This window comes from Megascapheus bottae, chromosome 4 (assembly GCF_031878675.1).
Source record: "Megascapheus bottae isolate mThoBot1 chromosome 4, mThoBot2.hap1, whole genome shotgun sequence".
Classification (NCBI taxonomy): Eukaryota; Metazoa; Chordata; class Mammalia; order Rodentia; family Geomyidae; genus Megascapheus; species Megascapheus bottae.
Window position 1 is genome coordinate 38,589,379 of NC_143512.1, and position 19,177 is coordinate 38,608,555.

At 37.7% G+C, this 19,177-nt stretch overlaps 1 protein-coding gene across 1 annotated transcript in view; it reads right to left on the bottom strand.

Annotated features, from left to right (window-relative positions):
• Msh3 (mutS homolog 3) overlaps nucleotides 1-19,177 on the bottom strand; it is a 122,392-nt gene that overhangs the window by 27,680 nt on the left and 75,535 nt on the right. The window contains exons 19-20 of the mRNA XM_090331697.1: nucleotides 16,538-16,649; nucleotides 3,086-3,243 (exon numbers count right to left, since the gene is read on the bottom strand). Of these exons, the coding sequence (XP_090187823.1) occupies nucleotides 3,086-3,243; nucleotides 16,538-16,649 (270 nt within the window). The remainder of the gene's footprint in view (nucleotides 1-3,085; nucleotides 3,244-16,537; nucleotides 16,650-19,177) is intronic.

Consider the following 19,177-nt stretch of genomic DNA (forward strand, 5'->3'; position numbering starts at 1 on the left):
TCATCCAAATTCACACTGATGGTATTGGGGGTGAGGTCTTTGGGAGGTGGTTAACGTTTGATGAGGTCATGAGGGCAAAACCCTATGATAGGATCTGAGCTAGCTGAAAATTCTCTTGGCCTGTGAGCTCTGGCCATTTTATGACAGTATAAATGCTAAACATGGCCCCATCTGTTCTGCTTCATCAGCCATCTTGCTCTCTGTGGAGTCACCCTTCAGAGCCTGGTCTCATGCTGTTTAATGGATCCTTGGAAGTCACCTGCTCACAGAAGCCTCTGCCTGACACCAACTAGCTCATATTCCTGATCACAGATTGTCACATTTCCTTGTTCATGCCCTTGTACATTGCCACAGCTGTGTACATTTCAATACAGGACTGCTCAGTTAAGGCTGCTGCCCTCCTTGAGGTTACATTTCATAATAACAGAAGCTGGGGTTGCTTGTACTCCCAGCTCTATCATATGTCAGATGCTCACGTACATGCTGTGTGAATGAATAAACACTCAAATTTTTTTAAATCAGCATTCTTTTTCCTTTTCAGAAGGCTTATATTTTAAGTACTCTATTAAATGGCACAAAACAGTGTCTCCACATTAATAAGAAATGTTACCATATAATTTTTTGTGTGTGTGGGTCATGGCTTGTACTCTGGGGCTGGGCATTGCCCCTGAGCTCTTCAGCTCAAGGCTGCTGTCCTAACCCTTGAGTCATAGCCCCACTTCCTGTTTTGGAGATAAAAGTCTCACATTCTTTAGTGTCCAGGCTGGCTTTGAACTGCGATCCTCAGATCTCAGCCTACTGAGTAGCTAGAATTACAGGTGTGAACCACTGCACCGCACTACTATACAATTATTTTAAATACATTATCATCATTATGATGACAAGCTGTTATTATTACTCATGTTGAATTCATTCCTTGAGGCAGGTGCTATTTTCTGGTTACCTCTGAATCCATTCCGATATACCTTGTCACTTGATAGCTCCATTATAAAAGCTGAGAATTAAAATAAGCTACCAACATCTGAGAGGGATGGCAATCTCTACATACAGTAAGCAGAAGCAGGAAGTCTATCTATAACTCAGTCCAAGCTATATGACGAGTCTATTTTGGTGCTACAACAAAATGTGTAACTACAAATATAAATTATAGAAACATAAATATTGTAATAAAAATGAAACCATAATATTAATAATTACAAAGCAAGAGCAGAAAATAAAGGATGAAACAAATCAAAGAAATTCAGTATTAAGCAAATAAATGACAAAAGCAAGTATTACAGCAAACAAGAAAATAAAATTATATCAAAATTTTTATATAAAGACTTAAGTTACTCTATCCAAGGTTGTCTTTATATTAAGCATTGTGATAAAATACATTAATTAATTAATTAATTTTAAAGAGCTGGGGGAGAAAAACTGAATACTTATTTTGTTTCTCTTACAACTAAGGACATAAGACATTTTAAATTTAAGTAGAAGTTTCCTAGAAGGCTTCTTAAAGGTATATTGCTGTGCTGCTGTGGGTAAGTTGTGGCAGTTTTCTCCTTTTTGCTTCATGCAAATAAGGCTGTAATATCTATAGTTGCAGCAATGATATTATACCTTTGAAGAAAGGCCAATGAGACCTAAGAGCCCTAAAATACCAAAGGCAGCTGCCTACCTCATTCTACCTACTTACTTTGCTTCTTATGTTAGAAAACAAATTTTTATTTTAAATTTTATTACTTTTTGTATTTTATTGTTAGGATAATGTACAGAGGGGTTATAGTTACATTCATCAGGTTAGGGGTGAATTACTTCTTGAACCTCTTCTCATGTTTTTGTTTCCCTTTCCCTCCTCCCACCCCCCCCCCCAATCATCTTATTACTTGTATCTGAGAACACTAATTGATATTCTACCCAATAGCAAAATTCTCTACCTTATTCTGACCATGATGGTTTTACTTTTTCCTTTTTCACAAAATTTCTCTACCATTCTCTACTGTACTCCAAATAAAATGCCCAGCATATTCTTTCTTTACAAAACAGAAAATAAATTATAATTTTAATAATTAAAAAAAATTCTGGCCAGGAATATGGCCTAAGTGGTAGAGTACTCTCCTAGGATGCCTAGGTACCACATACACAGAAAAAGCCACAAGTGGTACTGTGGGGTAGAGGACTAACCTTGAGAAAGCCCTGAGTTCAAGCCCCAGGACTGGGAAGGAAGAAAGGGAGGGAGGGAGGTAGAGGGAAGGAGGGAGGGAGGGAGGGAGGGAGAGATTGGGAGGGAGAGATTGAGAGAGAGAGAAAGAGAAAGATTCTTCAAATTTCCTATGCTGAGGTGAATCAGAATCTATGGAGAGCAGAATAACATTCATGGAGTAAAAAATGCTCTCTCAGATGGAAACCAGGCTTTTTAAAGCATGTTAATGTCTATTCAAGGCCAGATTATTGGTATGTAACACATTCTGACAAAAATATAATTATATTAATATGAAGCTGGATAATAACTCAGACACTTTAGATATAGTTTCATTATAGATATGTAGATTCTACTTTTTAAAAAATTTGCAGTGTAAGAAAGATGGATACTTTAAGAAGTGATAAATCACACAGTATCAGAAAATAGAAAACTATATATTCCTTTTTAATGAAAGCAGAATATTTGGCTCCTATCTCTAAGATGTATGAAATTTAAAGTTTATATTGAGGTTAAGAAACCCAAGTCAGTTACAAGCAAAGTTGGAAGAGTGGAAAGGAATCTGAATGAAATGGTCTTGGCAGTTTCTTCCAAAGACTCCACCTAAACCATGAGGAAGGGACCAGTTTTCACACTGTGCTGTAACACAGCCTTCCTTACCAGGTCTCCAAGCCTTCCATTCTGGAAAGTTGAATTTTATCCACAAGAGTTTGCTTTTCTCGTTAAAGATTTGAAAATCATTGTGAAAAACCATCTTCTAGGTCTTTTCTAGTATTTGTGTAAATGATAAAATAGTATGAGCTCCTAAGCTTTTTAGGAGTAAATCTATTCATCTAAATTCATGTAATAAAGTGGGTAGGACTTATTTTCAGAGCTATATTCACATAAAGCAAATGTTTTTACCGTGTGAAAATGCCATCCACAATCCCAATTGTTGCTTCCTCTGCAGGAACATAGGAACCAATCTGAGCCATGACAGTAATCAGTGCAACTTGTTTAATGTAGGAGCTCTTTCCACCCATGTTGGGTCCAGTGATTATCATGACTCTCTCCGAGTCCTCCTAGAAATCAAAGAGAAATTTCACTTGCTGTTCAAAAGGGTTTTAATACAACATCTGCAATTTCTTCTTTTTTTCTTGTCAATTATGGGGCTTGAACTTAGGGCTGGGGCACTGTCCCTAAGCCTCTTTGTGCTCAAGGCTAGCCCTCTACCCTTTGAGCCACAGCACCACTTCCAGTTTTTGAGTGGTTAATTAGAGACAAGAATCTCATGAAGATTTTTCTGCCCAGGATGGCTTTAAACCATGATTCTCAGATCTCAACTTCCTGAGTAGCTGGATATAATTATTCTTATACCTAGGGATTCATTAGGTGTAATACTGCTTTGTAGATTATTTAAGACTACTGCTGCATCAATCCATTTACTATCGCTATTATAAAATAACTACACCCCAACAATAAAAAATCTTAAAAAAAATTTTAAAAAGTTAAGAACTACTATGTTACACTGAATAAAGACAGACAGACATAGAGATACAAAAGGTCAATGTAAGCTTTCACGCACAGAAGTTAGATCTAAAATATAAATATACATAAAAACACATCTTGGGCCACATAGAAATAAACACACCCAAATTGAAAAAAAATAACTAAGGCTATGTAAATATTATTATAAATAGTTTCATTCAGTTCATAGTTGTGAAGGTGTAAGGCATGTGCAAGGTGCTGGCGTCTACTCCGCTATGGCAGACATTTCCGAGTGGGCAGCATCACAGTGGAGGGAACACATGCAAAAGGAATTCTGATGGCAAGACCAGGAGCCAGAAACTGGAGAGGGGCCAGTCTCACTCAGATTATAACAATCTATTCAAGACCAGCATTAATCCCAGGTGAGAACAGGGCTGCTAATGACTGAGTTACTTTCCACTTGGTGTCATCTCTCTTCTTTGGGGGCTGAGTGGTTGAACCTAGAACCTCTTCGTGGCATTTGACCTGCCATGGAGATACACCATCAGCTCAGACCATCATCTCTGCATCACTGTACTGAACACCCTGTTTCCAACACAGCAACCCTTGGGACAAACTACATTGCACTGAAGCAGTCACCACCATGAATCCCAAAGAGAATCCCACAGGGCCTCTGTGACCTAAGCCTAAACTACGACATTACAGAAAAATAAATTCTTAGTATTAAGTCACAGCTACTTCTAGGAAATAGAAAATAACCTGAACTGTATAATCCCTATGGCTTTTTCATTAAGCGTTTTCTAATCTGTCCATATGAGTGTTTTTCATTCTGCTTATATCTTAAAATCTTGTTGATCTACTTGTCCATCCTAAAATTATAAGCATTAAATTTCTCATTGTCCAGAGCTCTATCATGATTGGCTGTATTATGAATTTTTCAGTCACAGGCAAATAACTATTCAAAGAAGTTTACAACACCAAATTCTAGATATATTCATATCTGAATTTAATTATTCATTGCCATTTTAAAAACAAGTAAAACAGCCAGAAGAGCTATATTTCTTAGGACGATTGAAGTTGCTAGATTGCCCTTGTAATAATCAAACACAGTATGTGCATGTACAGACTGCTAAGAGAACATGTCCCATCGCACTGCTCAGTGGAGGAATCAGTGTGTGACACCCATGGTCTGTGCCATTTGCACCCACCACCTCAGCAATGACTGCCTGACAAGAAGAACTGCTCAGAGGGCCACGCATGGAAGCTGTTCTCAAATAAGGCCAATCTATAATCCCCTGGGATTAACAGAGAACCAGGGACAAGTCCACTCAGTTGGCACTACAGTGGAGGAATTAAAAGAATTAGAGAAAAAAAGGGTCACAAGGCAATAAGAAACAAGGTATGAGGCATCAAGAGGAATTGAGAGACTTCATGCAAAGAATGAGGGTTCAAAAAGACTGTCATGAAAGTCTACACCTGAGGGACAAAGGATGAAAAAACCTACTCTATTCCTAAAACTGCCTCCTATCCTAATGATAACACTGGAGATGTTGGTGTTCTTTCTCTGACAGCTCCATGCAGTTTTATATGAAGCACAGAATCTTCACTACTGAAGAGAAGTGGAGTGAATCTTTAGTTCTGGGGAAAAAAAAATCACATCACAATAAGAACAGAGGAAGAAGTATGATATGAGCATAATGATGAAAGTAACAAAAATAAGAATGCTAGCAAAATTACAAAATAATATTAATAGACAAATATTTAGTATAACCAAGTATTTAAAAATCTTCAATTTAAATAAACAAGTTGTTGGTTTCATTTTTTTTATTTGTAGGGTTTTTTTTTTTGGGGGGGGGGCCAGTCCTGGGGCTTGAACTCAGGGTCTGAGTACTGTCCTTGGTCTTTATCAAGGCTAGAGCTCTACCACTTTGAACTACAGCACCACTTCTGGCCTTTTCTATGTATATGGTACCAAGAAATCGAATCTGGGTCTTCGTATATGCAAGGCTAGCTCTTTACCACTAGGCCAACCTACCAGCCCCTGAACAAGTTTTCTTTTTTTTTTTTTGAATGCAGACTGACACAATAAATGGAAGCACTAATAATCCTACATCTGTTCATATGAAAATGAATCTGTAATTAAAAGACCTCCCACAAGAAGGTCTTTAAGAAATAGCTCCAATGCTATAAAAATTCTTCCATAGGACAGAACAGAAGGAACTTTTTCCAGATCATCTGAGAAGGCTCACATAATACTAATGCTGAAACCAGAAAAGAGCAACGCAAGAAAGAGAAATTATGGACCATTATATCTATAAGCAAAACTGCTGAATAAAATCATAAGCCAGGGATGAAAGTGTCACTCATTATAATGCCATAATAATTAAGGTAGTATAATTTGGTACAAATACAATTCCACCAGTGGACTGTAACAGAATCCAGAAACAGAATGACATGTATACATTTTAGACAAAATTAACAACACAGCAGCGACAGCAAAGAATGTCCTAAAGAACTACTACTGGGTCAAAAAAATGTCCATAAATAATAAGAAATGAGCTGGGCTCAGTGGCTCATGCCTGTAATCCTAGCTACGGGAGGCTGAGATCTGAGGATCAAGGTTCAAAGCAAAAGAACCTGAGACCCTTATCTCCAATTAACCTCTTGAAAATGGGAAGTGGGGCTTGGCTCAAGGGTACGGCAGTAGCCTAGAGTTGTAGAGCTCAGGGACAAGGCCCAGACCCAGGAGAAGGGTGGTAGCCTTGAGCTGAAGAGCTCAGGGGCAGCACCCAGGCCAACTTCAAGCCCCATGATACTCCTACACATACACAAAAATAAATAAATAAATAAAAAGAAATTTAATCCTCCCTTAGCCTATATAATACCAAAATTCAGATAGATTGTATATTCTAAAGACAGGTAACATGATTGGGGGAGGTATAAATTTCCTTTTTGAGGGCCTCTTGTTGGTTAGGTGTTCTACCACTTGAAACCCATTTTTTTTTTTTTTTTGCCAGTCCTGGGCTTGAGCTCAGAGCGTGAGCACTGTCCTTGGACTTTCTCAAGGCTAGAACTCTACCACTTCTATATACGTGGTACCAAGGAATCGAACCTGGGTCTTCGTGCATGCTAGGCAAGCACTTTAACCACTAGGCCAAACTCCCAGCCCTGAGACCCATTTTTATATTGGCAATTTGAGGCAAAGATATGGGAACTGAAATTCTTATTCTACTGTAAGGAAATAAACGGTAAAATATTTTGGAACACTTCAGCAGTTATCAATTGAGGCTGAAAATAGGCATAGGCAAACAATTCGGTTCCTACATACATGCCAAGCAGAAATGTATAAAGACTATCTGTAGCAGTACTTTTTATAATGGCCTCAAATTGGAAATAATTCAAGTGTTTGCCAATACTGGGACAGATAAATTATGGATATTCATAAGAGAATTTGATATGATTACAGAAATAAAGTACATGCAAATTGTAGGTGCATCTCGTAGAACCAAAGAAGCCAGACAAATAGAAGGTATGTTGCATGTATAAAGTTCAAAATCAGACCAAACTACCATGAAAGAAAATAGGACAATGAGTACTGAACGAAGGGGGGACAAATAGCTGCTGGAAGGAGCTCCTCTAATTAAGAAGAGGCCTTCTTGTAAAATATAGCTCAACAAAGAAGCTAAAGAACAATACCTTTAAAATGTCCTTTGAAAGAAAGTCAAAGCAGCCAGGTGCTGGTACTCACATCTATAACTCTAGTTACTTAGGACACTAAGATCTGAGGATCTGAAGTTTGAAACCAGCCAGAGCAAAAAAGTCATTTAGACTCTTATCTCCAATTAACTAGTGAAAACACAGAAGTATAGCTGTGGTTGAAGTGGCAGAGCACCAATGTTGGGCAAAAAAGCTTGCTAAAAGAAAGAGTGTGAAATCCTGAGTTCAAGCCTCAGTACCGGCATGGCCATGCACGTATGTGTGTGCGCACATGTGCGTGTACATACACACAAATCAAAAGAAATGAATAGTGGGCATATTATAGCAGTCTATTGTTAGTAAATTAAGTTCTTCAACTTCAAGTTGAAATGTTTTAAGTTTTTCAACTGAGATTTAAAGACTTCAGAAAGGATAGTTAAACTCTTTGGGAATCTTTGGTTGTATGGATTCATGGTATGATGGTTCATAGTACCAATGGCATTTTTAAAATTCATAGTTATAAATTATGTAAGTTAGTACTTAAAAGGATCCATCTTTATGTAAGTAACACCATGAATTGTTTAGTAGCAGTTCTAAATTCTCATAGCCTGGCCTCTCTGATTTGTTTTTAAATTGGAGATGGTATTTTATCTCAAACATCTGCTTATTAAGATCAATGTGTATAAAGGTAATATCTGAATATTTTCTCCCTAAAAGTACAAATATATATGAGTTTATCTAGGAGGTTTCTTTATCATCACAGGAAGAGAATATAATGACTTAGAAAGGTTTTATGTTTTTTGAATTTTACTTTCCTTGTTCATTTGTGGTCAGTTTATATGAAATTTATTCGCTGTGCCTTAAATTTTTATGCTTTTTTGTTTATACAAACTAAAATTTCTCATGAGTGCATTAAATAGTTTCTCTCATTTAAAAAAAGAAGGGCCCGGAGTTTGACCTAATGGTAGAGTGCTTGCCTACCATGCACGAAGACCCGGGTTCGATTCCTTGGTACCACAAACATAGCAAAAAGCCAGAAGTGGTGCTGAGGCTCAAGTGGTAGAGTGCTAGCCTTGAGAAAGTCCAAGGACAGTGCTCAAGCCCTGAGCCCAAGCCCAGGACTGGCAAAAAAAAAAAAAAAAAAAAAAAAAAGAGGCCTTCTAGAATGTGTTCTAGTTCTATGCTACTGACCTGTTTCTGAATCTAAGTGCTGGATATGTTAGTGTATATACTTCAAAGAATTTCCTTACACTGTATGTCTATCATTTTTAGATATGTTTTACATTAATAGAAATTTTTAAAAAGGAAATGACTCCCTTCTCACAAATGAACAAGCAGCAACATAATTAACAAAAGCTAACATGACAACTGGGAGGGGTGCTATTGTAATATGTAATATTGTACAACTTTAGAAGCAAACAGAAAAGTAGGAAAAGGAAGATTACAATTTTTTTTAAGATCCAATATTCATTAAGCAAGTATGGAAAAACTGAGTATCCATGTGAGAATCTTATACAATCCCCCTACACGGAATCTAGATCAAAGGGAGAACTCAATATGAAAAGCTATCCTAGCAGAAATGCTTAATGACATCAAGAGAGAGGATGACTTATTGAAGAAAACAGAAAAATGAAACAATTCTGTTCCCAGGTATGTGGCCATAGATAATGCATAACAAAAGGAGAGGAAAAGACTGATCACAGTGGCACTTTTCACAACAGTCTCAAATTTGAAGTAATTCAGATGCTGATCAACAGTAGAAAAGATACACAGTGACATAGTCACAGGCTGAGTCCTATATGACAGTGGAATCTGCAAAATGGAAAGAAAGAAAGAACAGAATGTATACCTTTTCTCTCATACGTGTTTGTATGTGTTATTCAACTTGGCTTTTTTCATTCAATGATAATAATTTGAAATCTGTTTAAATTTTTAACTGAAAGGAATATTTATATTAGCATACATTACTTGTACATATGTAAAAATGTTTGCTAATCAATATTACCCATTTTCCCATAATTCCTTTCCCCCTCTTAAATAAATATAACCAGTTTTATTGTTTAATATGTAAACATGCAGACAAATTTCTACCATATTTATCCTCTCTCACTCCCTTTACAGCTCAATCCCCCCCTCCACACACACATAGGTATACCTGTTTAAATCTTACTGTAATAATCGGTCAAAATAAGACAGGTAATGGTAAAGCATATAGAGTTAGAAGACTGGGAACTGGTTTCTCAAATTGCCATTAAGTAGGCTCATGTCACTTTCTTTTCTATGCTATTGATCTTTGCTCAACAACAGGCAAACAGTTATTCATTAGTAAGAGAAGAGGTGTTTTAGCTCTGGGACCTTGGTTCCAGTACTGGGTATAGTAGCATGACAGAAAGTCATGCCACTGTGAAATCAGAAAATAAATGAAACAGTAATAAAATAAAATCAAGTAGTAGAGTACTTGCCTAAGTAAGAGGAAGGCCCTGAGTCCAATCACTAGCCCCCACCAATAAAATAAAATAAAATCTAAAATTGTCCCGTGTTCATTTAAGTTCTCAGAAACAAGTAATTTTCTGCAAACAATGCTTCAACGCTTTCTTCCTTGACAGGTACAGACGATGACTTCAATATTTAAATACTAATCATGGTAGAGTTATTTTTACAATACCTTCAGGCCACCAGGGGGAAAATGTGGCAATTTCAAAGCATTTTACTCCCTGAAAATGTCAATCAATGGCAGGTGACAGTGAGAAACTCCTCTAGATAAACTCTCAGCCATATCTTTGTACCTTTAACCCAAGCTGATCAAGAAAGGGAACAGTGAGACTGGAAAGCAGCGGTGTGGGCTGAGATGCCATGGTAGCAAACCAAATACTTCCCGCCCTGACACCTACACTGCACTGGGTATGAGAGCTGCCTAGAATCAAACCCAGTTCCTCCAGTTTATCAATGAAGACACCAAAGCCCAGCAAGAATGGTGGCTTATACAAGATGACAGTAAAAGAGGACTTGAGTTTGTATCTCATATCAGGCAGCACTTCCCCTCTACCCCTACGTACCAAAAGTAATAGATGGTAAGAATTTTAAAACCAGGGTACCAAGACATGTGAAAGGGTATCAATGTATGTGAATTAATGCACCTTCTATCTGGCAAATATCATGTAACCCTTTTATTAATTACAATAAAAAAATTATAAAAAAAAGAATTTTAAAACCAGAAGTGTCAGAATATAAAGATTTCTGAATAGAGTGTTGGTGAAGGCACTGAAAAGGAGGTTAAGTTGAGGGATAAACCGAAATTCACTCAATGGAGATAGGTAAAAGACATATAGAAAGACAAGGAACAACCTGGGAAGAGAGCAAACAGTACAGTAAGAACACACACACAGACACAGACACACACACACACACACACACACACACACGTATTGCATCGCAGCAAGCAAGAAGAGAGGAACAGCAGAAAGTCACAGAAAACAATGATAATTATAATAACAATGATGATGTTTTGCTTTAGGTCTTTGTCTTGTTTCTTAATAACATTTATCAACATCTATTAATTAAGGAGGATTTCATTTCATACATCCCTACAATATACCCTGATCAAATTCGCTTGCACCAATCCTTGGGATCATGATGCAATTATTTTGCAGAGTAAAGTTTACTGATAGCAGAATCTATAAGAATCATCTAGGCACATGTAGCCTTGAGCGGAGTTCAAGCCCCATGACCCACCAAAAAAAGAAAAAAAAAAAGAATAATCTAGCCACAGAATAAAATTAAGCTTAAAGTGTAGACATTAGTAGAAGTAGTAGTAGTGGTAGCATTTTGCCAGTCCTGGGCTTGAACTCAGGGCCTAAGCACTGTCCTTAAGCTTTCTCAAGGTTAGAGCTCTACCCTTTTGAGCCACAGCACCACTTCCAGCTTTTTCTGTGTATGTGGTACAGAGGAATCAAGTCCAGGGCTGGGCGAGTCCTCTACTACCAGGCCCAAGTTCAGACATTATTTTATGGTACATATTACTATTGTTCTCCCTGGTTACTTGATACACAAATAGTCAACAGCTTATGAATATAATTAAGATCAGCTCATTCATAGATGTATTGCTGTGTTCTTCAATAAATTAAAACCAAGAGAAATTTCAGACCCAAGTTTTTTAAGTTCCCACACATATATTATGCAGCTCAGTTCATACAAACAAGCTCTCAGTCTGGCCCGTTTCACTGGCTGTTACGCTTTAATGATTTTATGATCTACCCTTAGTTTTGTTGAAATATGCCTCCCAAAGAGGAAGGTAAACATTACTGTGCTTAATATAAGTGACAAAGTATAAAGGTTTGGATTTGTTGGAAGGTGGCATATGTTTAGCAGAAATTGGGGGGCTCTGTTATTAAGGGAAAAATGAATGGAGAATCTGTAGCATTTACAGGTTTTGTTTTTTATATTTTTTTTAACAACAACAGCCTCCTTGGAACCATATACCCATGGATACCAATGGTACTATATTACTTTAATCAGTCTTTTAATTCTTAGGGTGCTAATGCAAGCATTTACAAACAAGTAGAAGCATTTGTACTGGAGGAAAAGAAGATACTGCAAATCTGTCCTCATTTTTGCCAACTTCAAATACTGATTTACATAACACACTTGTAAGCATGCCACTCGAACACTGTCACACACTGCTAGGGACTGAAGAGTCTCATACACTACTTGACTTACAAAGAAGGGGCTGAAACCCAGATTCTAGAGCCTACTTCAAATCAAACACCCGAACATTCATTGCTATCAAAATTCCATCTACTAGAGAGCTGTTTCCTTTAGTAAGCACACAGCTGTAGGAAAGTTGCTTCCTGTAGTTTCCACTAGACACCTTGTTTTTTCAGAGGGCTACCGGCATGTCAAAATGCTCACTCCCTAACCTTATGGGGCCAGGCAGTGCTGGAGTGGCCAGAGCCACTGACCTGCCTCCTTTGGCACTGAGCAACCTCTTCCTATCCTTTTATTCTAGAGTGCTATCAAAATGCTGTAAAATTATTTTCAGCGTGTGAAGTTGGAAAGTACCTTCAAATGTATCTGTGTTTTAGGAAATCAATCAACATTACCCAACTCAAAAAGCCTCTGGAAGACTACTTCCCACACCAACAGGGACCTAGATTCCTAATGTTCCTTCTAGTACTTCAGTATGATTGAGCTATAAACTATGAAATCTCCATAAAATGTGCAGAAAAAAAGTCACATTTTGTGGAACATTTTGTTTAAAAAGGCAAAAATTTAAAGTGAGGCTTGGAGACTGTTTCTAGCTAATCCTTATTTAGTAAATCTAATTAGGTTTCTACTACGTGTCAGTGACATGTGACACCTAACACAGAGAGTCCTGTCCCTTGTTCTCTTCCAGCTTCCAATCTACCAGGAAACACAAACCAAAAAGAGCAATTATAACTTAGTAGAATAAGTATCAAGACTAAGGTAGGGGAGAATACAGAGCCTGGCATGAGGCAGAGGGGCTTCCTGCCAGAGGAGACATCCAAGACAAGATGGGAAGAGCAAGCTGAGCTAGAGGGTGGAGGTGGGTGAGTTGTGGGTGGGTGGAAGCTGGGAGAGCATGAGGTAGAGAAAGATGACATTGTAGGCAAAGGGAAGACCACCTGCCAAGCCCCAGAGGCACTGTCATTTGGAAACTGGAAGACATCCAGTTCCCTATCAGAATGAAAACCATGAATTCAAAGGGGAGAGTAACACAAGTTAGAAAAGACTCTGGAAAATAAATAGAGGTGGACAAGATAGAAGTAGGATGGACAATCTAGCAGCTACAATATCCCAACAGGAAAGGGAAAAAAGATGAGGGGATGGGAGCTTAAAAAATATTCTTAAAATCAGGAGAAGGAAAGTGGTCAGAACGTTAGCTTGTTCAGATACACTGTGATAATTTCATTTAACAGAGAATTCCTGAAGGTACGTGTATAATTTACACATATAAAAGACCTTTCCTTAAAACTGTGTGATTAGCAAAAGCCATAAGGCCGTTTAACCTTGAGGAAATTATTTTCAGGATTTATTTGATAATTAATAGCCATTAGAGATTTTAGACTGGATTTTTACATAGTAACTTTTCTCCACACTATCCCTATATATAAAGTTATATTCTGAAAAATAGAATGCATTCACCATAGCAACAGTTCTATGTCAACTCCCACTCAAGTCAGAAAAAAAGCGTATGTAAAAGAAATGAATATTCTAGAATATTCTAAGGTGCCTACAAGGAAAATAAACCACTTCATTTGTTTTGTAAAGATTTAAATATAAAAGTTCAAGGTTTCTTTAAAATATCCTTAGAAGGCCATTTTAGTTTTTCACATCTTACTTTACTAAACAGTATAAATACACTGTTTAAAATAAAGCAGAGAGGAGGCTAAAAAGAGAAAAAGAGAAACAACAAAAGAAATCAATGCCAAGGATAATATGCTTGGGATCAAGTTGATGGGCATGGGAATCAGAAATAGGAAATTATTTTTAAGTGACTTATAACTTAAATTTAAGCCAAGATATGAAATATTAGAACTGCATTACTTTCTCAAGAACAGCTAGATCCATTAGTATTATGGGCACTGAAAAAGAACTTCTTATGCTCACATAGGCTTCTTTTAAAAAATAATAAAAGGAATAGTACTACTAACTTGCTTAATAAATTAAATCATATGCAGACTTTCTAATAAAAATTAACACATTCATAGACACTGAGCCCGGGTTACTAGGGGTTAAATGTTGTGTCTCCCTGCCCCCCCCCCCAAAAAAAAATCACACTAACTTCTGTGGCAGTTGTATTAAATGGTGTGGCCTTATGACATGACTGGTCCATTAGAGCTTGAGAGAGATGTCTCACCTCGTCCCAGGTCAGGACACAGGAAGAAAGTACCATTCATAAAGCACAAAACAAGCTCCCATCAGACACAGGAAATTTGATCTTGGATTTTTTTTCACCTCCAGGACTATGAAGGAGGTATTGTTTATGAGTCATTGCATCTATGGCACTTGGTTATAGCCTGAACGGCCAAGACATGGGTAATGTACTACCCAAAAGTCACTGTATCAAATGCAGCATTAACATGGGTGGAAATCAAAGCTTTTCATTTCACTCACCACTCTCAGCTCCAGACACATCTGCCAGGCCACACATCTGTCATCCTTGTTCACAATCCAAGACGGAAAACTGTTACAGTCCCAAATACTGCTTGCTCTGCTCTACTCTCCAACTGCTTCCCCACATCTCAGTCCTTAGAAACATCCCCTAACACATCTGTCCACATTCTAACCACTTGGCTATACCTTGCCTCCATGCACTGATGGTTTGTTACTTCCCTGCAGTCCTCTCCTTGAAGAAGGAACTTTCTGCCACATCCCACCCTATGAGCCTCAGGATTCAGAAGCTGTTCCTTGCTTCCTTAGGGCCTTACCACACCGCAGGGATCTACAAACCTCATGTCTCCAGTCCACATTCCTTGACGTTCCCATATCACTGCCGTCTTCTACATCGAGCGGATGACTCTGCTAAACTTCGTTTCCCCTTTCACTACCCACATTCCATGGCCATATTTAGGATCTTGTAATTAACCAGAACACCACCACCTCTGAAAGCTGACAGGTATTTCTCGGATTCAGTCTCTCTCTTAATTACTGATATACTAACACTGGACCCACATCCTCACATTATTTTAAGTTATGTTGACAAAAACTCAATGCAACTCTAGTCAGGCTTGTCAGAGCCTTCTTCTCAACTAAAACTTAGCTATCTCCTATGAAAACAATAGGCTCTGATCAAAAAATATTTTACCCTAATTTATGGAGGAAATTTAAGCCGTAGCCTTGTTTCTAAAAGCTTAAGTTAAGCTGAATCCTGAGGACTACTCAGGCTCACTTAAAGCGCCTGCCTGAGAAAACTCATGCTACCAGGAGTATTACTATTTGTTTAGCCAAAGTTTGGCGAGTTGGTGATGGACCTCTGAAGCCCTTCTTATAACAGTTATTTCAGAAAGTTTACAACTATAAATCCTTTGCCTGCCTCTCTGACATATAAATCTTCTATCAGCCAAGACAGTCTTCCCAACAGAGAGCCAGATCACTGAAATGTGGTGTTAACACTAGTTAATGAACCAGATGGTTTTCACAGTAAATAATGGCATCTACCAGCCCATCCCCTCTCCCTGAACCCTCAATCTCCTTCTAAAATACCCAGTCATCGCTCATAAATCAGTCAAGTTCAGTTCATTCTGGTTTCTTTTTCTGTAATATAGTAGGACTACTGTACTATAAAATTGATCGTTGCTACTTCACTATCTGGCTTTATTTGGGCATTGACAATGTAACATTTATACTGTCACAAGTTCACTTTTTTGCTCAGCTTGAATTCCTTGTTAATATTCTTGGAAATGAATGTGAATTTTTTTAATGTAGTATATAAGTGAATTGGCTTCCTCTTCATTTCTGAACATTTCTTTACACTATGTGCTACAATCTTATTCTAACCAGTTCTCCTACAACAGGCTGGTTCCGTTAGCTGGCAAACTTAGTCTACTTCCTCACTTTAGTCCAACATTTTTCAGTTAATCTCATGCTAGAGAACTTCCCTCAATGCTCCCCCATTAGGTTAACCTGCTACCTGCTCTTAGAACAACCTGGTTTCCAATATTCTGACTCTTTTACACAGCTCTGTAAGGGTAAGGAACAATTCTCTCTTGTTTGTTACCTGATTCTCACCTCATCACCTGTGTTAAATGAATGAGGATGTAGAATCATCAGTATTCTACAGAAGAATTCCAGTTCATATAATAAAAATTCTCATTACCAAAATCAGCAGAAACACCTCCAACTCTTTCACATGTACTTGTGAAGGTGGAACAAAGAACAAATCACATAACACTATATGTTAACAGGAATTTGCAGAACTATGGTCTGTAAGATCCAAGCTCATGGGCAGCCTGGAGTATTTATGAATGTCAAGTGCTTTTTGAGAGACTGCATAAGATGACTAAGATAATACCCTTCAATTGCAAAATCTTTCCACTTGTGGGTAATTTTTCACTGGAAATTGTACCAATTCCATAGTCAGTGGTAAATACAAAGGCAAAGTCAAAACCTGGACAAAGTTGGGTATCAGTGTTATATCTTTTACTTGTTTCTTTAGCATAATGGGGTACATACTGATAAATGTGTACTATTGGGAACGTATTGATCCTGTTCTCCCAGCAGCACATCAATCACGGGGTGCCTTCCATTCTTTATGATGATTTTCTTTGCTTCTTGTAGAGTTGGCCTGCAAAAACAAATTATGTCAAATTATAGGCATGGAAAAAGCTTCCAAAATTTCTTTAAGATAACACAAAAAAGTCTCATTTCCAGACAATAAGACTGATGACAAGACCTTAAATATAAATATTTTTAGATTTAAGCAGGCACTTTTGGTGCTGATGCAGACTTCCTGCCATCATGGTTCACGTTCCTAAAACCCACTGCACTTTCTGAAAGAAGTGTGGCAAGCAGCAGCCTCATAAAGTAACAGTACAAGAAGGACAAGGATCCTCTTTATGCTCAGGGAAAGCATCATTATGACAGAAAGCAGAGTAGCTATGATCGTTGACTAACCCCATTTTCCAGAAGAAAAAAAAAACACTAAGACTTACAAAGATGATTGTGCTGAGAATTGAATGTGTTAAGCCCAACTGCGATCTGCAGTATTAAGAGATACAAACATTTTGAACTAATTGGAGATAAAAAGAGAAAGGGGCAAGTTCCAACCTTTATTATGAAGACAGTACAATCATGATGTCTAAGTTCCATCTTGTTAAGAAGATAATGAAATCTTGAGGTCAAATTTAAAAAAAAATAAGAGCCAATGGCACAGCTAGGCTCCAGTTCCAATGGTTCATGCCTGTCCCAGCTACAAGGAGGCTCAAAGCTGAGACTCATGGTTTGAAGTCAGCCTGGAGAGCCAAAGGCCAGAAGTGGAGGTGTGGCTCAGGTGGCAGACTGCCAGCTGTGGATGTGAAAGCTGAGCAAGAAATAGATTAAAGTATTCCCTAGGTGAAGAAACTAAAATTATCCATACAGAGGGACATTAATACTAAGAATATTAATGCTTTGAGATTACACAGCATAATTTTCTTAAGGCAGGATTTGTCTTTTTTTTTCAATTATCTTCTTTTTTTTTTAATTTTGATTGATTTTTTTTTTCCTGAGGTAGGGTTTCCCTATGTAGCAAGGATAGATTTAAACTTGTGACTCTCCTGCCTCATTTTCCAAATGCTGGCAATACAGGCATATACCAGCATTCTTAGAAAGAGGATTTTTTAATCCAAGTGAGTTACAGATTCACTTGAGGAGGGCTGGGAATTTGGCCTAGTGGTAGAGTGCTTGCCTAGCATGCATGAAGACCTGGGTTAAATTCCTCAGTACCACATACACTGAAAAAGCTGGAAATAGTGCTGTGGCTCAAGTAGTAGAGCTCTAGCCTTGAGAAAGCCCAAGGACAGTGCTCAGGCTCTGAGTTCAAGCCCCAGGACTGGCAAAAAAAAAAACAAAACCCAAAACCAACAACAACAACAAAAAAAACAGATCCACTAGAGGAGAAAAGAATGTAAGCATTTGTAAAGGCTGTTAATTTTGAAATAAAGTCCTAGGCTCTCTGCCATGTGAAACCAATATATCATCTTCATGATAGTGATGTGAGTGTCAGAAGACTTTTACTTCAGAATAAGCTTTTGAGTGATTTGTTCTCCTCTAAAATGTACACTGACTTATTCTGTTGCTATCAAGCTTATACAATGATAAAACACTCCCTGGTAGAGTCAGAGCAAAGGCAAATTCAGAATAGGGATGATATACTAGGACAGATGGGCTATGACGAGGAAGAAAAAGAAAGTGTGCAGCTATCTTACGGTGACAGGTAGCTTCATGCTTCCAGGAAAACAGTGAACAGATTCACCATGTTTTATATTTGAAAATCTGTAGCTTTCGCTGAACTGCCCCCAGAGAAGCAGAAAATAATCTATATTAGTGAAACAGTATCATATACACACTGTAAGTTAGAAAGACCTAGAATAAAAACATTTGTCTACAAGCTTAGTTGCCATAAATAAATACCATAGTAGCATTTAGAAAAAAAAGATGACAGTTAGGAAACATGTAAACTAAGTGTAATAGCTCCAAATGCATTTTATACCAGTGTTATGTATCTGAAATGTGCACATATTTCTTAGATTTCAAAATTATTTACAGAACTCCCATGTACTGGATTACAAGCTAATGCCATCACCTAGTTAGTTTTTAAAGGAATTAAAAGTACTAACAATGATTAAGTTTAGGTCTTTTTTTATTAACGATAAAGAAGTTTTATAATATTTAATGCATTCATTTTGATTTTCAGATAAATAGCTATAATAATAACAACTTCTATTACTAATTGTTTATTATAAGCCTCACTGTACTATAAGTTTAGAGGTTACATAACTTTTTTGTGGGGGGAGGGGGCCAGTCCTGGGCTTCACTCAGGGTCTGAGCACTGTCCTTGGACTTTCCCAAGGCTGGGGCTCTACCACTTGAGACTTAGCACCACTTCCAGCTTTTTTTTTTCTTTGTATGTGGTACTGAGGAATTGAACCTGGGTCTTTGTGCATGCTAGGCAAGCACTCTACCATTAGGCCAAACTCCCAGCCCAAGGTTATATAACTTTTAAGATCAGTTATTAAATGAGTAATACTCAAACCTGTGCCTTTCTGATCTAAAAGGCATGAGTTATGGTGAGATTTGAGTGTGTTTATGCAAATCAAGGGGCCTCTGTGTGTG